Here is a 24635-nt window from a genome sequence, read left to right as displayed (position 1 = left end):
AGAGAGAGTGCACGCCTGTGCGCGCGCGTGCATAGCAAGTACTGTAAACACAGCAGCTACCCAGCTAACTTTCTTTCCCCATTCTACTTCGTTCCTGAAAGACCCTGAGTAAACTAGAACAAGGATGAGGACAGAACTTAGTGGATTCCACACAAACATTACCCTCCTGGAACCAGAATTTGTTCAACATACTGATTTTTTAATTGGCACTGGAGCTTAAAGTTTAAACTTATATAGTATATTGTTACCAACTAAGAATTACCCTTAAGTTCCAAAACCAATTTGGGATCTGAAAATACGACCTGATTTGAAGGGTGGTCACCATTTGATAGGACAGTTTATTAGGTCAGAGTTAGTTTCAGAAAGTCCAAGGGAGGCTCTGAGTTTATACTTTTGCTGACAGCACTAAACACAGAAGAGTGTCTGTCAGTCAGTCCTTGTCTTTGACAGTGATTGGGGGAGGAGGTAGTAGTGATTAAGGACATAGGGGGAGGAAGTGGAAAACTGTTTAGATTTCAAGAAAGTGATAGGTAGGTTTCCTACCTTCAGCCTTGTCATATTCTCTCAGTGTACCATAAATGATAATTTTATAGTCGAACCAGTTTGAATGCAACAGTGACTAAACTTGGTGCTTTTTGTCTCACATCAATTGTAGATTTGAAATAGAAAATTAAAAAAAGATCTTTAAAAAAGATTTATTTATTTGAGAGAGAGAATATGAGCAGTCGGTGGGGGGATGCGAAGAATAGGGGGAGAGGAAGAAAGAATCTCAAGTAGACTCTATGCTGAATGCAGAGCCCTATGTGGCTGATCCCAGGACTTGGAGATAATGACCTGAGCAGAAAGCAAGAATCAGACGCTTAATCTTCACTGAGCCACCCAGGTGCCCCATAAGTACTCAATTTTTGAAGTGAAATTCAAGCCCATAAAGGTTTTTGTTTTTGTTTTTGTTTTAAAGATTTTATTTATTTATTTGACAGAGAGAGACACAGCGAGGTAGGGAACACAAGCAGGGGGAGTGGGAGAGGGAGAAGCAGGCTTCCCCGCGGAGCAGGGAGCCCGATGCGGGGCTTGATCCCAGGACCCTGGGATCATGACCTGAGCCAAAGGCAGACGCTTAACGACTGAGCCACCCAGGCGCCCCGCCCATAAAGGTTTTAAGCTAAAATTTTAAGTTAGTCTGGTTGGTTCTTTTCTTTCTTTCTTTTTTTTAAAAGCTTGTATTTATTTATTTGACAGAGAGATACACAGCCAGAGAGAGGGAACACAAGCAGGGGGAGTGGGAGAGGGAGAGGGAGAAGCAGGCTTCCCACTGAGCAGGAAGCCCGATGCGGGGCTCGATCCCAGGACCCTGGGACCATGACCTGAGCCGAAGGCAGACGCTCAACGACTGAGCCACCCAGGGGCCCCTATTTTCAAGTAGTATCAGTTGCTTCTTTTCTACATCCCTTCTGTCACCTAACTGCTAGAAGCTTTGGGGGGAAAATATCTAATCCATTTAACTGTCTGAGGTGTCATGGCTTTTCCCTAGATTATTACACTTTTCCTTATATAGACTGTTGGTGGTTTTTAATGACATAGGTTCTCTTTTATAATTTGGCAGTAGGCTCTGATTTCTCTATGCTCATATAACCAGACGTCACATTTTGCCCTTTAAAACACATTTAGATTATTGGGGTAGAAGTATAAAATCCTTTCACTTGTCATTGAACTCCCTGGTTCTATCAGTCAAGATAGACAGCCTGACGTTTGCATGTGCCACCTGGGCCTTTTTGCTCAACTACGCTTTTCTTTGCTCTTTCACTCTTTTGACAAAACAACTGCTGTGATTTCTAGCATTTCTCTCTCCTAATCCAGTTTTTAAACTGTTTATTCCATTCTGATGTTCTGAATGCCATGTGTGCTGTTCTTTAGAGGGTTTCCCTTACCTACCAATCAGTTTTAATGATTTTGGTTCTTAATGTTACAGCAGGCTGATTGCCCCTACCCTCACATCATTGGGCTTTTGAATTGTCGCCCTTAGAAAAGAAGTAGAGAATATTCAAGGCAAAGAAAACTAACACAGACCATCAGGGAAAGAAGAGGAAACCATGAATGTAAATTCATAGTGAGAGGACAGACGGTAAAAAGGGAGTGAGGGAAAATTAAAATCTCTTGCAGTGGACCCTTGGTTATAAGCTTTCCTGCCATGTCTTTACTTCTAATGCATCCTTTGTGGGACAAGCCTGGAATGTGTTTCTGATTAAGAAATTTAAAAAACAACTTATGGGCAGTTTTCTGTGAGTAACTGCTAATTCTACTTTTTAATTTTCCCTTAACATCTGCATTTTTGTATTTGAATAATTGTTTTTATCATCACTTGACTTTTTAATCTTTCTCTAAAATTGTGACTTGTGATTAATTTCCGTGCTTTCTTTTCCCACAAGCATGTTGAATTTAATTATACTGAGATGACTCTTGTGACCTGCCTAAAGAGAAGCACCCTCCTTCATGTAATAACATTTCCATCTTTTAAGTTTTTAAAGCAGTCTTGTCTTATAAATCATAAAATGGATTTTAAAACACTACTCTAAAACCAATGCTTTTCGACCTTTGGCTTGGTAAAAATTACTATAAGGAGTGCACATCCTTCCATACACTGAGCAGTGCCTGGCTGCTCAGTAAAGTCTTCCACATTAAATACTCTCGTTATACATGTGATTCTGATTAAAATGGGGATAGAACTGGATATATTTTTAGTGAATAGTGAAAGCATAACAATAACCAGTGAGATTCCTTATTGTTGATTCCTTTTTAAAGGAACCCTTGAACTAAAAAAAAAAAACAACCAACAACCCTAATTTAGTTGTTGACCGGCCTCACAAAGTTAGTCCTTGGTCCTGATAGCTTTCTATAGGAAGAGGCATGTGATCAGCTCCAGGGTACATAGGAGAAGCTAGGTCAGAACTAACCAGTCACTTAACCAGTCCCAGCTAGGGTTACTGTCTTCCGCCCGCCTGGCAGTCAGCACTTGGTGAACTGTGTGCTGTGTGTGCGCCCATTGCAGTCTCCTCTCACTGCAGCCTGGTTTAGCGTCCCCCTTTAGAAGGTGGAAGAGAGCTCCTGCAACGTCTGTCTCCAAAGGAGCCAGGGCCTCTGACAAAATAGAAAAGCGGTTAGCTGCTGTTGTAGTTCTAACTTCCGGATGGTTATGCCTGTTTATTAGAAGACACAGTTTCTACCTTCCGTGGTCAGATGCAGACGGGGGTCAGGCACTGTTAGCCAGGCTACAACACTTAGGCCTATGCAATGACATGTTGCCTTTCGTTATTTTTGTTTTTAAGTAACGCTATACGTTTAGGAGTTCATTTGTTTACCTCTTTACAGGCTGAACATAACTTCCTTTTTTCAAAATTCCCTGTGTTGTGAACTGAGCTTGAGTGAAGTGAAATCTTTGAGGTAAGGCGATCCTAATGATAAAAATGGAAAGAAGGCCTGCGCAATTTGGGAGCCTTCAGAGATATAGTTTTAGAGTCACTGCCTAAATATTGAAATGCCACCATTTGTTGTTTGGAGGATGGGAAGCTAAATTGAGAACGGGAGCACCACATCTGCCTTGACTGCTAAGTATATCCATTTCTACTGCTCACCCATAATAGAATTTTTATGTGTGTGTTCATTAATCTTGGTTTTAGCATCAGTTTAAAGGACGACGGAGAACGAAGAGACTTAGTTTACATTCCTCTGTCCTTCCCTTACGTGTTTGAGTGTTTGCTCCTAGTGGGCCCCGCTTCTTTCTCATTATCATCACTCTGGTGGTTTTTGTTTCTCTAGAAAGGTCGAACAACAGAAGAGACCTTGTTTCCTAGTATTCTGTCAAAAGGCAGAATATTACTATTCCATTTTTATTTTTGCTTTTTAAATTTTCTGGTAAAATAAGATTCAGAGTAAAGTTTTGCCTCTCCCACCTAATGAAGGTCACTGAATCAGGAATTTTTAAAAAGTCCTTCACTCTGATGAGGAACCATTAGGGAGCACATTTGCTCTCAGCACGCCATCAAGAAGTTGGGGTTGGTCCAGTGCAGGTTGTAGTTAGTATGTGAGGCCTTAAGTTTTTGGCGACCAGTTCTTCAGCCAGCTGGCCTCTGGCCTGCTTCTGACGGTCTGAACCATTCCTTATGCGACTATGCTGAGGTTAGTTTGGACCCAGCACTGTGCTCATTGCTGTCTTTGGCACATGGCAACTAAATTTAAACCAAGGCCAACAACCCAGTTTTCCTTTCCAAAAACATTTTCAGACCACATGAGGTGAGCTTTCTTTTTTTTTCCTTAGCGGTTTTCATTTTTGGTTTTGGGGGTTTTTTGTTGTTTTTGTTGTTGTTTTTTTTGTTTGTTTGTTTTTTGCTTCAGGTAGTTTTAGGCTTTGGGGCCCTTCAAAACCTGATTCGCAGAAAGGAGTTTGGAGGATGTGAAACAAGTTTGTGTTTCTTCTGCTCTGTTAGCCACTGCTATCTTCATGGATCTGACACTCTATTTATCTGACAGTGCACTTAGTACTGCTTCGCCAGGGAAAATCACACAAACCCAGCCTGGCGCATCAGCACTTTCATTGTGTGCCGGGCTGAGCCTCCCTTCACATGCTCACATCCCCCTTTTAATCTAGTACTCCCCTTCCCCTCCCCAGTCCTGCCTGTTTCTGTGGCACTTACTGCTGGTTTCCCTGAGCTCCTCTTTCCACTTTGTGTTTTTTGTGGGGCCCAGGAAGCTAAAGCTGTGTGTATTTGTGGATCAGACAAGTGCAGCAAGTTAATATCATTGGCTTCTGAAGGGGAGAGTGAGGTGATGGCTGCGTTTAAGTTGGATTTCCTTCCAGAAATGATGGTGGATCATTGCTCTTTGAATTCCAGTCCTGTGTAAGTATTTTTGTTGTCTAATTTTTATCATAAGCAGAGGAACTGGGTTATTTGTTATTTGATGAAACTGGTCCCTTTCCCTAAAAGAGGGAAAAAAAAATTGGGTGAGGAAGCCAAAGTCCACACTATTATTATTTTCTATTGTAGTCTGATTCTGTCTCATCATTGCTGATTTCCTTGGGGCTCTAAGTTCTCTACAGAAGGGTGTATTTGATATATGAGCAGCAACATCAACTCAAGTGTGTTGGCTCTAATCCTTCAAGCTGTAGTGTTTTCCCATATGATTCCAAGGTATTTTTTTTTTTAACCTTAGCTTTACTGCTTTGCATTGGGTATGCAATTTCAAATAATCTTTTGGGAAGTTATATCAAATTCTTAGATCACAGAGGAGACTGGTTACTAGAGTGTATTTAGTAACGTATACAGAATGCTGTATTGGCATCTAAACTGTAACCCTGGGCTCTGATTTTTTCCTAGTCTAATTGAAAATGCAACACAATACATGATTTCAGGGATGTCAGATTGACCCCCCCCCCAAAAAAAAAAGCAAAACTGGATCAATCTTGATTGGCAGTTTGCCCACATTTTCAACATGGGAATGAGAAATCTAACCAGTGTGCAGGACTGTTCAGGAAGTGACGCTGCCATTGTACACAGCTAAATTGCTAACCTGGCCCTGAGCTGTAGCTTCAGGGAACCTGAATTCTGCACTTGGTAGAGAAGAACACATTTCTGACTCCTGATTTCACTTACTTTAACCAGGCTTCAAAGTATCTTGAAACCTCAAGTAGATGAGCCTTAGGTTATTCAAAGCCAAGAATATTAAATGGTAGAATAGTCCCTAGATAACAGGTGGTGGTAGTGTAAGGCCTTGAGATCAGGGCCTCCATTGGAAATCAGTTTACCCTTGGGATTATGTGGAACAGGTGTGGATAATAGCATATTCTAAACAGTTCTCTGTGGAATGGTTTGGGGGATCTCAAAGTTAGCTGGCTTGCTCCTTTGAAATGGATGCTATGCCTTCTCTGTAGTATCCAAAAATAATGGTAATTTAGGTGTGTCTTTTTATGCAAGTTCTTTACTGCTAAAATTTTATTTTAGCTGAAGATAACAGGTGAAATCACAATGAATGCCACCATAAAGACTTAATACATAATAGAAGTACTCCCATGTACTAGATATGTCTCCTTAGAAAGAGGACTTTGTGGCTCAAATTGTCTTTCATTGTAACAGTTTCTCTCCATGCTTTGCCACTGCCTTTATTCGGCCCTTAGATACAGCATTTTTCCTCAGCCTGATTTCTCATCTTTCACGAGGTTAGACTAGTTCAGTATCCCATGAAATCTGGATCACAGATCACTGCAGGAAAATTACCTGGAATATAAAAATGCTGATCCCTGGACCCATGCCCAGATAGTCTTATGCTTAGAATAGGACCCCAGAATCTGTATTTTAGCAGTGTCCCATGTGGTTTTCATGCACACTAAAGTTGGAGAGCTAATGGACTGAATGCAGCTCATTCTGTTAGAGGTGATGGGACACCATCACATCATTTCTTCCCTAGTGCGTTTGCATTTGTTTAGTCCTCCATCCTACAAAAGCTTCAGGAAGTTAATTGGTCACAGGCTGTTGCCCCTTTTACAGATGAGAAACCCAGTTGAGAGAGGCTATAGCTGACTTGCCTGAGGACAATTGGTATCAGCCTTGGACCTAAAATCAAGTTTAATGATATTCTCTTTTTATTTTTGCCCCCTAGACCAGCCTGCCTCAGGTACCCTCTCATTATTGCAAGTCCTCGGGCCCACTCCCATGGGTACTATATGCCAAAACACCACAGAGTTAATAAGGAAGTTCTTGATGGTGTGTTTGCCACTTTTTTGTTGGATTCTCAGCTCTTGTTTTAACTCATTAGTAGGAGACTTGACATGCCTGGGAATATAATTGAGCAATGTATCTTTTTCAAAATTTCTTTACAACAAAGAAGAGAAGAAAGAATGGCTGGTGGAGGTGTGGAAGGGTCGGGGGACCTGAACTGTAGTTCCTATTCTTATTTTTTTTTTTTTTTAAGATTTTTATCTATTTATTGAGAGAGAATGATAGAGCATGAGAGGGGGGAGGGTCAGAGGGAGAAGCAGACTCCCTGCTGAGCAGGGAGCCTGATGCGGGACTCATCCTGGGACTCCAGGATCATGACCTGAGCGGAAGGCAGTAGCTTAACCAACTGAGCCACCCAGGCGCCCATTCCTATTCTTATTTTTAACAGTGTCCTTGATTCTGCTCTGACCACTCTTCCCTTCCCTGGTTCCTCTTACTTTGCTTATATCCTAGGAGCTGAGTGTTGTTCAGGAGTTGTAGCTCAGGCCCTTTTCTCTTGGCTTTCCCTTGGCTTAAGGGGGTACCAGTGTACTTCTCTGATTCTCAGATCTCTGTATTTAATCACCCAATGTCCCCTGAACTTCCCATGCAAAAACACTTTCCCAGATTGTCTCTACTAGAACCCAAGAGTGATCAGTAACTTCTTCCCTTTTCCTCATCTTTTTCATCAAGGGATCTCCCAAGTTCTATGAGTCCTGCCCCCAAATTTTTCAGCATTGCCTGAGACTGGGCCCTAATCTTAGGAGCTAGTTTGTATGGAAATCTCGGTATTTTCCCATTTTATTTCATCCTCTGTATTATTGCCAGGTGTCTTTTATTTTTTATTTTATTTTTTTTCTTAAGATTTTTATTTATTTGACAGAGAGCACAAGCAGGGGGAGCAGCAGCCGGTAGAGGAAGAGGGAGAAGCAGGCTCCCCAATGAGCAGGGAGCCCGATGTGGGGCTCTATCCCAGGACCCTGGGATCATGACCCGAGCCTAAAGCAGATGTTTAACCAACTGAGCCACCCAGGCACCCCTGCCAGGTGTCTTTTAAAAGATAAATCTGATCACTTCCTTGTTTAAAAATCTTGGAATAAAGTCCACACCTGTCAGTATCACATGAAAAGCTCTTCACTGGGTCTCTCCAACCTATCTGTTTATTCTCATTGATTTTCTAATGTTTTCTCTTTTTTTTCTAATCTTTTAAAATGTTTGTGTACTCTCCCCTAACTTTCTCAGGTCCTTTTCTCCCTTTCTATTGCTGTCTGTCTCGCTCTCCTCTGATCTCTTTTTTCTGAGTTCTTACCATGCCCTCATCATTCTATGCTATACAGCAGTGTTTCCAGCTCCTCTGTCCATTCACCTTAAACCCCTTCCCTCCTCCCCCAAATAAAAAAAAACTATCCTAGTCACTTTCTTTCACAGAACTTGTATATATCTGTGAAAATATTTGCAGGGCATTATAGTTGTGTCCTTCCAATTGTTCAGTGCCATTGCCTTCAGGGCAATTTTGCTCAGTCCCCTTCTATAGCCCCTAGAGTGTGTGGTATCTCGCACATAGTAGGAACTTGGGAAATACAGCTGAATGAATGATAAGCCCTGTGAGGTTTTTTTTTTTTATATATAAAGGTAGTTACTAATTAAAGTCTCCAGATGTTATCTCCCTTCCTCAGAAAAGGCTGAAAACCTTCACAAGCAGATTGTTAGCCTGGTCAGTTGCTGAAAGGTGATTTAAAAACCTTTATTACTAGCCTTTTCTAGTACCTAACATCCCAGCTAACAGGAAGATTTCCCTTTATCCAAATGGAAGTTCTTCCTTCCAGCATACATGCATTTTGTCTGGTTTGCACTAGAGAACAGCTGGTAAGTAATTCAGGCCAGTGTTTCTGGGTCCTTTCTATTCTCATGTTCTTCTGTGCCAGTTTCCACAGCACAGAGAGGGACCTGATAGGGGTGGGTGGGTGGCTGGAGATCAGGAAGCAGCAAATATTTATGCCCCTTGGGGAGTTGGAAGGTTTGGTAAGTATCTGAAATTTTTCTGTTTACGTAATGAACAAATGAAGGTCAACAGGTAGTGAGAAGGGGTGAGAGAAAAAAATGAGTAATGAAAGGTTTTGGAAATGATTTTTAAAAAGTTATTGAAGTATAATTGACATATTAGTTTCAGGTGTGCAGCACAGTTTTTGACATTTGTATTGTTGTGAAATGGTCATGATAATAAGTCTAATTACTATCCGTCACCTTGCAGAGTTAATAGTTTGTGGGGTTTTTTTTTTTTTTTTTAATTCATTTGACAGAGAGAGATAGCACAAGCAGGGGGAGCGGCAGAGGGAGAGGGAGAAGCAGGCTCCCCACTGAGCAGGGAGCCCGACGCGGGGCTCCATCCCAGGAACCTGAGATCATGACCTGAGCCAAAGGCAGACACTTAACCAACTGAGCCACCCAGGCGCCCTGAAGAGTTAATAGTTTTATTTACCAAATTCCCATGCTGTAACCCCATGATTTACTTATTTTGTAACTAGAAATTTGTACTTAATCCCCTCTACCCATTTCGTTCCCTCCAAGGAAATGATTTTTAAACAGATATAAAGGTAGTATTTGCCAGCCTGTTTGGCTGCAAGGAACAGATACTCACTCGAGCTAGGGGATACATTAAAGGGTTTTCTTGTAAGGACACACATGGACCAGACTGTAATGTAATCAGGAACTCCACAGCCGGAAGACCTGGAAACTCCCATCTTTCTGGCCCTGGACACATGTTCTGCTCTCTCTGCATGTGCTGCTACTTCTGCTTTTCACCCACCTCGTAACTGTGGGTGCAGCACGGCTTTGCTTTGCCACGGCCCTTCCAGCCAGTTTTCTCCTCTTGCTCTGTATCTGTCTCTCTCTCAAATTAAGATATAATTCACGGGGCGCCTGGGTGGCTCAGTCGTTAAGCGTTTGCCTTCAGCTCAGGTCATGATCCTGGAGTCCTGGAATCGAGCCCCACATCGGGCTCCCTGCTCTGCGGGAAGTCTGCTTCTCCATCTCTCACTCCCCCTGCTTGTGTTCCTTCTCTTACTGTGTCTCTATCAAATAAATAAAGTCTTTAAAAAAATAAATAATAATTCACACAACATAAAATTTACCCTTTTATTTATTTATTTTTGAAGATTTTATTTATTTGACAGAGAGAGACACAGGGAACGACTGAGCCACCCAGGCGCCCCAAAATTTACCCTTTTAAAAGTGCACAGTTCAGTGACTTTTACTATATCCACAAAGTTTGCAGCTTGTCCCCACTGTCTAATTCCAGAACACTTTCATCACCCCAAGAAGAGATCCTGTCCCGTTAGCAGGCATCCTCCCCACCCCCAGTTCCCATTCCTAGGCACCTGCTAACCTGCTTTCTGTTTTTATAGATTGTTCTGTCCTGGAAATTTTACATAAATGAAATCACACAATGTGTAGCCTTTGGCGATTGGCTTCTTTCACTTGGCATCATGTTTTCAACCTTCGTCTATGTCATAGGATGACCTCTGTTATCTCTTGCCACTGCCCTTTTGTCAACTTATGCTATCTCTAGTTGCAACTCTCCCACTTCTGACTTCACCACTGCCTATTTCTGTTAACCAGTTCCAGATTCTTTTTTTTTTTTTTTTAAGATTGTATTTTATTTATTTGAGAGAGAGAGCACAAGAGGGGTTAGGGTCAGAGGGAGAAGCAGACTCCCCACCAAGCAGGGAGCCTGATGCGGGACTCGATCCCGGGACCCTGGGATCATGACCTGAGCCGAAGGCAGATGCTTAACCAGCTGAGCCACCCATGCGCCCCAGTTCCAGATTCTTTAGAGCAGTGTTCTGTGCCGTAGAACTTTCTGTGATGATAAAAATGTTCTCTGCCTCTGCTGTCCTGTGCAGTAGCCACATGTGGCCAGTGGCTATTGACTTGCTCAGTGTAGCGGTAAGGAACTTGATTGGCCAGGCCTATCTTTCTGTTTTAGGCATAGGTCTTAGATTTCTGGCTAGCCAGTAGATCAGTTTGTTGGGTTAAGATCCACCCCCTGGTCTAGTTGGCTGGGGTCAAGGGATGGGAGAGAGGGACAGAACATCAACTCTGTCCCCCTGAGCTGGGACTTAGGCCGGGAAGTGTTTTTTGTTTTTTTTTTTAATTTTTATTATTATTGTTATGTTAATCACCATACATTACATCATCAGTTTTTAAAAAAAAATTTTTATTCTTATGTTAATCCCCATACATTACATCATTAGTTTTAGATGTAGTGTTCCATGATTGATTGTTTGTGCATAACACCCAGTGCTCCATGCATAACATGCCCTCTTTAATACCCATCACCAGGCTAACCCATCCCTCCCACCCCCCTCCCCTCTAGAACCCTCAGTTTGTTTTTCAGAGTCCAGCATCTCTCATGGTTCGTCTCCCCCTCCCGATTTCCCCCCCTTCATTCTTCCCCTCTTGCTATCTTCTTCTTTTTTTTTTTTTCCTTAACATATATTGCATTATTTGTTTCAGAGGTACAGATCTGTGATTCAACAGTCTCACACAATTCACAGCGCTCACCATAGCACATACCGTCTCCAGTGTCTATCACCCAGTCACCCCATCCCTCCCACCCCACCCCCCACTCCAGCAACCCTCAGTTTGTTTCCTGAGATTAAGAATTCCTCATATCAGTGAGGTCATATGATACATGTCTTTCTCTGATTGACTTATTTCGCTCAGCATAACACCCTCCAGTTCCATCCACGTCGTTGCAAATGGCAAGATCTCATTCCTTTTGATGGCTGCATAATATTCCATTGTATATATATACACCACATCTTCTTTATCCATTCATCTGTCGATGGACATCTTGGCTCTTTCCACAGTTTGTAGGCCAGGAGGTTTTGAAAGAGAGATAGGAGAAAGAGAAAAGAGGGTTTAAGAATTCTGAACAAATACGTGCTTTGAAAATAAGTTTTCTCTCTCCTGTTTCTCTTCCAGATTGGTTCTCTGTTTTATTTTCCTGGGGCATGTTCTATCAAGAATCAGGGTAGACAAGGCAGCATCTGGTCTTGGTTTTTCATAATTTCTTATTCTTAATGATTTGCCAGTTGCTGCCAGAAACATTAAAAGAGGTGGGTTGGTGCTGTGCCTGTCCCCTAAAACACTTGCTGCCGCCTCATCTCTCTCCTTCCCTCACTGCTATGGGCCCTGCTTTTCCTCTCTTCCAACCTACTCTCAGGTCAATACTTTCACAGAGGATAAGAATTTCCATAGACTTGGGTGCCTGGGTGGCTCAGTCGTTAAGCGTCTCCCTTCAGCTGAGGTCATGATCCCAGGGTCCTGGGATCGAGCCCCACGTGGGGCTCCCTGCTCAGCGGGGAGTCTGCTTCTCCCTCTGCTTGCCAATCTGCCTACTTGTGCTCTTTCTGTCTCTCTGTCAAATAAATAAAATATTAAAAAAAAATTTTTTTTCCATAGACTTGCCTCTTAGGAATGACAGGGACAGTATAGGTCCTTCTCCGGGGGGCTGCTGAATTCATTGGTTCTTGAGTGGGCATAATAAATAGCGATAATTTGGGGCGCCTGGGTGGCTCAGTCATTGGGCGTCTGCCTTCGGCTCAGGGTCCTGGGATCAAGCCCCACATCGGGCTCCCTGCTCCGCGGGAAGCCTGCTTCTCCCTCTCCCACTCCCCCTGCTTGTGTTCCCTCTCTCGCTGTCTCTCTCTCTGTCAAATAAAATCTTTAAAAAAATAAAATACATAGCGATAATTTATGATCACGGACTCTGAAGAGCTCTCCATCAATGGGGAGGTAAGGCACACATTTGAGAGTGTTTTTAGTGATATATGGAGTAAATGCCATACGTGGATGATGTGGGGTCCTTGCCATATCACACTGAGAGTCTTGTCCCCAGGTGACTTGTGCAGTGGTGACTTTTAACTAAGGACAACATGCATACTGGAACTATGTGTGGAAGGTTGAGGATAGAAGAACATTGTTCTCTGACACAGTAACAGTTGATATCCACATTTTTCTTATTCAACAACCACATTCCACATAGTATCAGGCCTGTATAACTAAGTGCCCACTGTTTGTTAGAGGAAGGAATAAGTCAGTGCAGAAACTCCAGTTACCTGATGTCCATGGCATCTTCAACCTGGCCTGATAATTTGCTATACTCTAGAAGTGCTTCTCAGATTGGTGAAGGACAGTGTTCTATGCCTGCTGCCACCCGACTTATAAACCACAATAAAAACATTTTAGTAGGAAAACAAAATAAGGCATAAGCTTGCATTTCATATCTTTTATTATCACTAGATGGAATATATATATAAAGTTTCTTAGCTCAATTGCTGTAAAAGTTTCTAAAGGGTTAAGTTTGAAGATTTCCCCTGCTCCTTAGGCACTTTTTTTTTTTTTTTTAAGATTTTATTTATTTGCCAGAGAGCATGAGAGGGAGGAGGGTCAGAGGGAGAAGCAGACTCCCTGCTGAGCAGGGAGCCTGATGTGGGACTCGATCCCGGGACTCCAGGATCATGACCTGAGCCGAAGGCAGTCACTTAATCAACTGAGCCACCCAGGCGCCCCGGCACTTTATTTTTTTTATTTTTTTATTTTTAAAGATTTATTTATTTATTTATTTGATAGAGACAGAGATAGCGAGAGCAGGAACACAAGCAGTGGGAGTGGGAGAGGGAGAAGCAGGCTTCCCACTGAGCAGGGAGTCCGATGTAGGACTCGATCCCAGGACCCTGGGATCATGACCTGAGCTGAAGGCAGACGCTTAACAACTGAGCCACCCAGGCACCCTCCTTAGGCACTTTAAATAGCACTGGTCTAGGGGATTCTTCCAGCTAATGAATTGCTGTACACGGGGGGGGGAAACGGTGGTTCATGGAGTGGGTAGACATGAAGAAATGGAGAAGGATTTGGAGAGTAAAGAGAAAGGGCATTTGTCTAGAATGCCACGTCTCCACTGTACTTTTGGATAAACCATAATTCATATATATTGACTGTGCTTATGCTTTTGCACTAAACTGTGATGTAGAAAATTTAGAAATGGCACACAAATATAGAAGGAAGGGACAGACTGAGAGCTGTTGCCTCCAGTGTAATTACGAATTGATAAACCCCCACCTTTTTTCAAAAATAGTGTCAGCGTCCTTATCATCAAAACATATTCTGAGCACCATTTGGGTTCTCTCTTAACCCTCTCTAGAATAGAAATATGATTAAAGACCAGCAGCATTTTAATAAAATGATAATTAAACTTGGAGGCAAGTTGTAGGGAGCGACCACCATTGTTTCATTAGTCATGAGGCTTGTTTTTGTTTTTTTTTATTTATCACAGTAGCATGATTTCTGTTAGAACATTGCGATTAAGCTTCTAAAAGTAACTGCAAGTATATTTTTACAACAACTTACCACACTTGGTTTTGAATTAGTAAAGGAAAGCCAATAAAACAATGCATTTCAAAACACTTGGGCAAAAAAAGATATCGATCCTGTGAGAATCAAATAATCACAGGCGATACTAGCTTATCTTTAATTCGTGAGCCCTCTTTGTGCACAGCATTCCTTTTTATCAGGATTAGTTGCTTAAATTAAAGGGGGGTTATTGAGAACAAGAAATTGCTCCCATCCCAGATCTGAGTACTTCTCTGAACCAGGTGCTGTACCAGGTGTGGCTGTAAGAATGAATAGCCAGTAAAACAGGTTCTGCCTTCAAGGAACTGTCAGTCTAGTTGGGAGAGGTAGATACAGCCAGATGATGCTAAAAGGTGGTAAATACTATAATGAAGGTGGGAACTTAGTACTGTTTGAGTCCTGACGAGACTGACTAACCTGAAAGAGTATGGGAAACCTTTACAGACATCGTGACAAGAGTTGGTCTGTATATGCCACTTGTCTTACACTTTTGATATTTAGTGCTAGATTCAGGCAAGGTGACGTGTAATAGTCCCTGTGGGTGTTCAGTTACAAGAAATTTAGGAATTAATGGGGTGCCTGGGTGGCTCAGTCGGTTAAGAATCTGACTCTTGATTTCCGCTCAGGTCATGATCTCAGGGTAATGGGATAGAGCCCTGAGTCGGGCTCCACGCTCAATGGAGAGTCTGCTCGAATTTCTCCCCTGCTTCCTCTGTGCTTGTGTGCGTGTGCTCGCACGCATGCACACACTGTCAATCAGATCTTTTTAAAGAAGAAATACAGGAATTAAAATACAGAGGTTGAACTACCTGCATAGATCCAGCATTTTCATGGGTCTTCAGATACTGTTCAGAAGATAACAGTGGTGGAGTCTGCTTCTCCCTTTGACCCTCCCCCCTCTCAAGTGCTCTCTCTCATTCTCTCTCTCTCAAATAAAATCTTAAAAAAAAAAAAAAAACCCAGAAGATAACAATGGTGGAAAAACTATTGTTTTGCTAGAAAACTAGCATTTTATTTAGTGTTTATATTAGGACATGGCAAATTTGAATATGATGAAGTGATTTCTGGATTAAGCAGACACTAACAGAAAAGTTAACAATGCTAGCCATTTGGAATTTAAGTTGTTAATGGTTGAGATTAAGGCTAAGAGTAAGATCTTGGGCAGTGGTAGGAGAAGGACTTTAATTCATTCTGATTGGAAACGTTTGTAGTCCAGGAAGGAATCTCCCTAGGTTCTTGGTAGTGGGAGGGATAAGAATGAAGATGCTAAGTAGGAGCATTAAGAGTTTGATGTGATAGGATTGTGACAGTTTGAAAGGCACGTGCCTTCCTCTTCCCACCCTCCACCCAGGCCCCACCAGAGTGGGGCTCAGACTCAACTCTGCGACCAAGAGTCACGTGGTCTGCAGACGGAGCCAGCCAGGAGCCCCGGGCCAGCACTGTTCACTCTTCTTGTTCGGGCCTTGGAAACCACGTGCTTCTGTTCCAGTGTCTGCTGAAAGAAAGCTTTTACCCGTCCTTGTATCCTTTGGGAGTCCTGCATCTTACTCCATAATCAATAGGCCTCTGTGATTTTTATGGACATTTTTAAAAGTTTTGTTAGCTGTGCTCCAAAACTACGAAAACTGGCACTGGAAACTTTACCTCTTAAGTTTGTCTGAGAATCCTCATGCTGACAAGGAATGAGTGATGCTTGGTTCCTCGGTTAAAACCCAGGATGTCCTAATCAGAGTGTGACTTCAGCTTGGGACCTAATGGGAGGCATGGCCGCGGGTGAAGGGGAGGACCAGGGAACTCTGGTATACTGAACGGCAGCAGTAAAAAGAAGTAGAATTCTTTCCCCCTGCTCTTTCAGGAAGTAGTTGAGACGTTTAAGGAAAAGAAGCATCCCCCTGGAGAGCACCATGAATACGTAATAGAAGCTGTACTTTGTTTCCTGCAGCTCAAAGAAAATGAACGGCACGCTGGACCACCCAGACCAACCGGATCTTGATGCTATCAAGATGTTTGTGGGCCAGGTTCCGAGGACCTGGTCTGAGAAGGATTTGAGGGAACTCTTTGAACAGTATGGTGCTGTCTATGAAATCAATGTCCTAAGGGATAGGAGCCAAAACCCCCCTCAGAGCAAAGGTAAGGGCTTTGGGTTTTATAGGTAATTTCTGTCGTGTGCTTGCTCTCTCATTGCCAGGATGCTCCTCTGGTCACATTCTAAAGGGAGGAACTATGTCCTTTTATAGTAGTTATAGTTCCCAGCCCAAACACATTTAATGGCATAAGAATAAAAAGTTAAGGTGACATCATGAGGATAATTTGTAAATTGGATCGTAGGTGGTCCTTTGCGAGAGCTCTAAATTCAAGAGACAGACTCATGAGTGTGTGTGTGTGTGTGTGTGTGTGTCTCTCTTGATCTTGGGAATGGAATGACAAAGTTGAAATAAACCAACCACACAAGGTTTTCGTTGGTGTTTTGGCTGGACTAAGCTGAAAGAAAAAGATTGTCCACACCATACCTGTGGATTTCTGTTAGTGTTACAGAGGCCTTGCAGGATGGCTTAGCAACCAGGAGGGACCTGTTTGTTGTAGCCTGCAAGATGAATGGAAAAAAGGCCGAGCTACTTGCAGAAATACCTACCAAAGTAGAAGCTTTATGGAAACAATGGTAGAAAAGCCATTAGCTTTTGCCCTCTACATGCACATGTAATACTCTTTTCCAAATAATCTATTTCAGAATCATTTTCTGTGGAAGCTGTTCTACGGTGCAGATGTAAGCAAGCAGGATTATTATATTTGAAGCCAGCTTAGTCACAGAGGATCTAGAAGCAGAGAAATCATTTTCTTTTTCTGGCATAGTTAACCAAAAATATAAAGTATTATAGTTTCTGAAAATGACTGGCTATATAACATGCAGTGATTTAGAATCGTAATTGGACTGATTTTGAAAGGAATCAGTATTGTATCTCACGGGACTAGGAGCCCATATTTACAAGACACACTTCTCCCCTCCTATCCCTAATAAAGATACAAAGCACAAAATCTGCAGATCTCCGTAGTCAGGGCCATGTGCTGTTAGAAGCTTAATTATATTTGATGAAAACCAAGGGTCCAAAAAAAGATACTAAGAGTTTCTTGCTCTTTCGTCATTTTATAATTTAATAAATGGTAATTATGTTTGAGGCATATGGTAGAAATTGGCTACAATGTAAGGAGTGATTTATTCTGAGAAAGAATGAGATCCTGGTAGACTACAAGCTGCAAGAGTGCAGGGCCCCTGTCTCTTTTGTTTGTTCCTGAATGTCTTACCCCACATAACCTGGTGCTCCAACTAGGGTGGGTTGAATGGCATGGTACAGTGACATTTGTAAGGGAAGTTATCTTTCCCGGAGAAGTTAGAGGAGCAGCTAAAGAATTTTAGTAGAACTCAGAGACTATTAACAATAAAGAAAATGCATAGAAAGTAATGTAGGGTTTTTTCTGCTTCTCCGGGGGGTTGCTAATTTTATTTATTTTTTTAAGATTTTATTTATTTATTTGACAGAGAGATAGCGAGAGCAGGAACACAAGCAGGGGGAGTGGGAGAGGGAGAAGCAGGCCTCCCGCTGAGCAGGAAGCCTGATGCGGCACTCGATCCCAGGACCCTGGGATCATGACCTGAGCCGAAGGCAGACGCTTAACGACTGAGCCACCCAGGCGCCCTGGGTTGCTAATTTTAATAAGCTTAGCCTTCTCTTTGAAGTTCCAGTATGTCCATGGAGGAGGGAGTACTCTAGGAATTATCTGCTTTCAAAGGACTGGTTTGATTTGGTGAAATTTTATTTATTGCAGGGTGCTGTTTTGTTACATTTTACACCCGCAAAGCTGCATTAGAAGCGCAGAATGCTCTTCACAACATGAAGGTCCTCCCAGGGGTAAGAAAGCTCCTACTAGTAAGTGGAACTGTGGTGGTTTTGACATATGGAACATACTTATGCATGTCAGGCACACGCTGGAAAACATTTTGGGGAAAAGGTGACTGCCCGAGGGATTGATATGAAGGAAGACATAAAGGGAACATTTCAAAGAAGATAGGCTGAAAGTGGTTTAGTTCTCTCTTAGCCAAGAGAATTTTGACTTCTTGATTCAGATTCTTTCTATTTTGATATTTTGGGAAGAAATGATCACGAGACAGATGTGAGGTCAGAGAAAACTCAAGGCTCTAGTTTCGGCATTTCCTTTAGAGTCCTCGTTTATATTTCTGAATGCCTTCAATGTGTACAGTGATAATACGTATGTGTTTTCTTTTTTAGATGCATCATCCTATACAGATGAAACCTGCCGACAGTGAGAAGAACAATGGTAAGCAAGTGTGTAAAGCCCTCCCCTTATAAGGTTTCTTCTAGTTTACTATTCGTTCTGATGGCATCTGGATTGTATTTGCTTTAAGCAATTGTTTTTAAGATTTTATTTATTTATTTGACAGAGAGAGGGAACACAAGCAGGGGGAGTGGGGGAGGGAGAAGCAGGCCTCCCGCCGAGCAGGGAGCCCGATGTGGGGCTCGATCCCAGGACCCTGGGATCATGACCTGAGTCGAAGGCAGACGCTTAAAGACTGAGCCACCCAGGCACCCCTGTTTCTGTTTTTTTTTTAATTGACATCTAAGTGACAAAATATTAAATTTATCTCAGGTGTGCAACATAATGATTCAGTACTTGTATATATTAGAAATGATCACCCGTGATAAGTCTAGTTAGTATCTGTCATCATACAAAGTTCTAAAAATGATTTTCTTTCGGTGAGAATTTTTAAGATCTACTTTCTAAGCACCTTTTAAATATGCAGTATAGTACTATTAACTGGTAATTTGTACCTTTTGATCCTTTTCGCCCTTTTTGCCCATTCCCTTATGCCCGACCTCTGGCAACCATCAGTCCTTTTGTGTGTATCTGTGAACTTCGGGGGTGGGGGGGTGGGTTTGTTCGTTTGGTTTTTAAGGTTTTACATGTAAGTGAAATCAGGCAGTATGTTTCTCTGAATTCTTTCACTCAGCATAATGCCTGCAGGGTCCTTCTGTGTTGTCACAATGGCAAGATTCCATTCTTCTTTATGGCTGAATAATATCCAAGGTGTGTGTATGTGTGTACCCCACATTTTCTTTATCCGTTACCTCTTGATGGACACTTAGGTGGTTTCTGTCTCTTGGCTATTGAAAATAATGCTGCAGTGAACATGGGTGTGCAGCTTTTTTTCTTTTTTTAAGATTTTATTTTTACGTAATCTCTACACCCAATGTGGGACTTGAACTCACAACCCCAAGATTGAGAGTCGCACACTCCACTGATTCAGCCAGCCAGGCGCCCTGAGTGTGCAGCTTTTGGAGTTAGTGTTTTCATTTTCTTCAGATAAATACCCAGAAGTGGAATTGCTGGATCATATGGTTAGCTCTCTCTTAATTTTTTGAAGACCCTCCGTAGTAATTTTTACAGTGGCTGCAACCAATTTATATTCCCACCAACAGTACACAAGGGCTCTCTTCTTCACATTCTCACCAACTCTTGTTATTTCTTGTCGTTTTGATTATAGCCATTCTGACAGGTGTGAGGTGATACCTTAATGTGATTTTGATTTGCATTTCCCTGATAAGTAGTGATGTTGAGCATCTTTTCATATACCTGGTGGCCATCTGTATGTCTTTGGAAAAATATCTGTTCACATCCTCTGCCTGTCTTTTAACCAGGTGTTTTGTTTCATTTGCTATTGAGTTGTATGAGTCTGTATTTTATTTTATTTATTTATTTATTTTAATCTTTATGTTCCTTTATTGGAGCAAGATTCCTGACCGGTATACGGTGACGTATTACTAAACAAGACCTGTGCAGAAATTACATACTATCCATCTAGACAGGTTTTCATTACGCTTTGCCTATTGATGGAATAGTTCCATTTATAAAGTTTTATACATCAAAAAGCTTTGAATTTTGACCAGGCTATCCATTAATTCATCTCTGAAAAAGTTAAGTGGCATTTAATTTTAGCTACTATAATTTACAGCATTAAAAAGCTTATGCATTAGGTAGCTTCCCAAAATGGTATCCTATGCACAATGGCAGAGCAGGGCCCAGCATCTCACCCGGATTCACACAGACAGGCCTCGCTGGAGAGCTATATGCTAAATAGCTAGTACTTTGAGGCAAAAGTACTCCTGAGTTTCTTACCACCAACACAGACTTCTTACTTTGAGAGTCTGTCTTCTCGGCCATATTTCATAGTACCAACGAGGACATGCCAGTAACTGCCTTGTGTGTAACTTGGCATTAGAGCACCAGGTCTGTCTGATGGTGGTGGCAGGCACTATTATTATATCCAGGTAAATAAAGGCCCATTTTTTAAAATGCCAATTTGAGACACAAATCAAGGGCACAACATAATCAGAACTGAGTTTTGAGCAATCTGGTATCCCGATTGATGTGAAGATTTTAGAAACTGACAGCAAATTGTACCCACGATGGCTCCTGGCTTTGGAGACATTACTACATTGATTCAGATCCCTTTCTCAGTCACACAGCCCTGAGGTCACCCTGCAAAGTGCATATCAAAAAATACGGAGTCAGGGTGACAAAGTTTGACAATACGTTCTACAAATCAAACTTGGAAAATCATATTAAATACACCTGGGTTTTTTGTTGTTTTTTTTTTAAAGATTTTATTTATTTGACAGAGCACAAGCAGGGGGGGCAGCAGGGAGAGGGAGAAGCAGTCTCCCTGCTGAACAGAGAGCCCGATGCGGGGCTAGATCCCAGGACCTGGGATCACGACCTGAGCCGAAGGCAGACAGACGCTCAACGACTGAGCCACCGCGCCCCAAATATACCTGTTCTGAGCGAAAAGCATCAAATCCTTTGTGTACACATTTAGTTTTATTGTAACAAAGCAACTTGTACACTTTTAATGTTTAAAACTGAGCATCATCTCTCCTTTCCAGTGAAACAAAAAGAAAATTTAAAAATAAACAGGAACAAAATTACAATAGAGAATGTCAATTCCAAATAAGATCCTACAGGTTCTGCTGATTCTCTCATCGAGTGGCAGGGCTCAAGTCATCAGTAGGAGAGAGTTTTATTTTAAAAGTGTCATCTTGGGGCGCCTGGGTGGCTCAGTTGGTTAAGCGACTGCCTTCAGCTCAGGTCATGATCCTGGAGTCCCAGGATCGAGTCCCGCATCGGGCTCCCTGCTCGGCAGGGAGTCTGCTTCTCCCTCTGCCCCTCCCCCCTCTCATGTGCTCTCTCTCTCTCTCTCTGTCAAATAATAAATAAAATCTTTATAAAAAAAAAATAAAAGTGTCATCTTACACTGCAAGGATGTCTATTAAACATCACAAACATGCCAAAGGAGAAGCCATGTTGTCAAAATGCCCACTTAACCCACCCAAACATCTCAAACCCATCCTTTGCTGTCCTTCTATAATCCCATTTTTTAAAGTTTTTTTTTCTTTTTTTTAAACAAGAGAAAGTAGGTACATGTTGGTAAATGCTAACTGTCCATATTCACATAGGAACACAGTGTAATCTCTGAGCCCAATATACAGAGAAAGGAGGAAAAAAGCTAGAATTCTTTGCACTACTACACAGGGGCTTAGCACCCTCCAGCTTCCAGCAGAGCTAAGGGAGCAGAAGGTTTTTCTTTTTTCCCACAGACCATGGTGGTGTTGATTCCATAAAGTTTTTGTTGAGACAGGAAGGGATAAAAATGAATTTGGAACAGAAAGGGGCAGAGATTCTTTTCCCACTGTATTCTGCTCAAGGTATTTCCCCCCAAAATAAGTTGAAAACCATGGTATAAAGGAAGAGAAGAGAGACTTCAAAGAACAGGGCAAATGAGCACAAGAGGAGAAAAGAAAAAAAAAAAATTTGCTCCCAGGGACTGAAGAAAATTAAAAAAGGAAGGTTGGAATCCATCAGTGTTCCATTAGTCATCTTCTCCTTCATCCTCCTCTCCTTCTTCCCCCTCATCATCATCTTCAACTTCACCTTCATCCTCATCTCCTTCATCGATATTTTCCAGTCCTCCTCCTCCTTCATCATCATCATCATCATCATCTCCTTCCCCTTCTTCATCATTCATATCGGGAACCAAGTAGTACTGTAGTGGATTTGGCCAAATATCATCTTTGATGACCTCTCCTAACTCATCTGCACCTGTATCAGAATGGTCACTAAACCAGGTGAAGAAGCTCTCTGGTTCCTCATGCTTTCTCTTCCTGCTGGCTTTATTCTGTGTTTGACTTGAATGTTTCATCAAATATGGGTCTTTATTTTAGGTATTAACCTCTTATCAGATAAATGATTTACAAATATTCTCCCATTCAGTAGGTTGCCTTTGCATTTTGTTGGTGGTTTTCTTTGTAGAAGCTTTTTAGTTTGATGTAGCCCCACTTGTTTATTTTTGCTTTTGTTGTCTTTGTTTTTGGAGTCAGATCCAAAAAATCATCTCTAAGATCCATATTAAGGAGCTTTACTACTTCGATTTTTAGGAGTTCTGTGGTTTCAGGTCTTTTAGGTTTTATGGTTTCAAGTCTAAGCCATTTTGAGTATGAAGTAAGATAGTAGTCCAGTGCACTAAGTAATCTATCATCTAGATTTTTTTTTTTTTTCAGGGCACCTGGGTGGCTCAGCTGGTTAAGCATCTGCCTTCAGCTCAGGTCATGATCTCAGGGTTCTGAAATTGAGCCCTACATCGGGCTCCTTCCTCACTGGGGAGTCTGCTTCTCCCTCTCACTGTCCCTCTGTGCTTGCTCATGCTCTCTCTCTCACTCTCCCTCTCTCAAATAAATAAAATCTTAAAAAATATTAAGATTTTATTTATTTGAGAGAGAGAGGAAGAATGAAACAGAATGAGTGGGGGGAGGGGCAGAGGGAGAGGGAGAAGCAAACTGTCTGCTGAGCAGAGAGCCCAATGTGGAGTTTAATCCCAGGACCTTGGGATCATGACCTGAGCTGAAGGCAGATACTTAACCGACTGAGCCACCCCAGGCGCCGCTAAATAAAATCTTTTAAAAAATAAATAAATAGTTTTTTTCCTTTAACTATGGTAAATGAGATAGAGTTGATAGGTAAACAGTATAAGAACATTTTAGAGTAAACTAGGATGTCTTTGATCAGTATAATTTCTTATGGACAGAAATGGGGGTGGGAGGATGGACAAGTTAAGGAGAACATAGTCCTCAAGAGAATAATCAGAAAAGGAAAGTGACAGTCACACTCACTGAAAGGTGTGTTGTGTTTCTCTTGTCGTATCAGTTAAGTGTGAAGACTCATCCTTTGGTACAGTAGTACTGCTAGTAACAACAAACATCACTAAGTGCTAGGCAAGTGCTTTGCATGTAATACCTACAGCTACCTTTAAAATAAACACGTTTATCCCTATTAATCAGAGGTGACAGTCATGGAATGGTTAAGTTACTTTCACAAGATCACAAAACTACAATTACGTCATCTAAATGCTTCCAATTTTAATTTTAAGGTACAATTGATATAAGAGGAGGTAGGTGCTAATGATGAAAAAATGCTTATCTTGAATCCAGGTAATATGGTATAGAGGCATAGAGCCAGGATTCAAACATAGTCTGACTCCAGAGGTCTGTGCTACACGATCTCTTGTAGTAATAATGTTCAAGCCTTTTGTGTTTTACTCTCTTAGCAGTGGAAGACAGGAAGCTGTTTATTGGTATGATTTCCAAGAAGTGCACTGAAAATGACATCCGAGTCATGTTCTCTTCATTTGGACAGATTGAAGAATGCCGGATATTACGGGGACCTGATGGCCTGAGCCGAGGTGGGTACATTTTTAGCTTTTAAAGATATTTAAATTTGGAGTCTCTTTTGGTTGGACCAGTGGAAACCAGTGTTCCCTAGCCAACATGGCCTTGTCATGATGGAGAGGTTGGGCTTGGTGTTGTAAATCTAGGTCCCATCATGGCTCCTCCTACCAGTTGATTCCTTTAGAATTGTCCCAACCCCCTAAGGAGTCTACATTCTACACTTTAGTTTCATGTGTTAAAATTTTCTCTTTTTGTGCTTGGAGAGGTCCTTAATGCCAAAATGGAACACTTTCTTCTCAAGAGGAACTAGAGGATTGTGATTCCTCCTTTATCCCCTTATCATGTACTTTCTTTCCTCTTGTGCTTCCCTGGTTTTTCATGAAAGCACCTAGCACTGTTATGATGTATCTGTCTCCTCCACTAGATCTTAAACCCCCTGAAGGCAGGAACCATAACTGTATTGCTAGCACAGTACTTGGCACATAGTAGGTGCTCAGTAAATGTCTATCAGATAATTAATAAGCAAATGAATGAATGAGTTATTGACACTTCTCTTACCAGGTTGTGCATTTGTGACTTTTACAACAAGAGCCATGGCACAGACGGCTATCAAGGCAATGCACCAAGCACAGACCATGGAGGTAGGGAGCAGATGAATGAAAGGGAAGGTTCCTTAGCCTGA

General features: G+C 41.9%; 1 protein-coding gene across 19 annotated transcripts in view; it reads left to right on the top strand.

Moving 5' to 3' along the window:
- The window catches only part of CELF1 (CUGBP Elav-like family member 1), an 80591-nt gene that overhangs the window by 40150 nt on the left and 15806 nt on the right, over nt 1-24635 (top strand). For 5 of the 19 annotated variants that reach the window (XM_035012833.1, XM_035012837.1, XM_035012838.1 and 2 more), the window contains 5 exons: nt 16105-16292; nt 17985-18067; nt 18446-18494; nt 23833-23967; nt 24515-24594. In XM_035012833.1, the coding sequence (XP_034868724.1) occupies nt 16115-16292; nt 17985-18067; nt 18446-18494; nt 23833-23967; nt 24515-24594 (525 nt within the window). In that variant the 5' untranslated portion in view covers nt 16105-16114. Of the gene's footprint in view, nt 1-1354; nt 4893-16104; nt 16293-17984; nt 18068-18445; nt 18495-23832; nt 23968-24514; nt 24595-24635 lie in introns of those variants that run through there. The other 14 variants (XM_035012826.1, XM_035012825.1, XM_035012827.1 and 11 more) reach the window with 10 other exon arrangements.

The sequence above is a fragment of the Mirounga leonina genome, unplaced genomic scaffold (genome assembly GCF_011800145.1).
Source record: "Mirounga leonina isolate KUSES-001 unplaced genomic scaffold, KU_Mleo_1.0 Mir_166, whole genome shotgun sequence".
Taxonomy (NCBI): domain Eukaryota; kingdom Metazoa; phylum Chordata; class Mammalia; order Carnivora; family Phocidae; genus Mirounga; species Mirounga leonina.
This window is presented reverse-complemented; position numbering and strand designations above follow the sequence as displayed.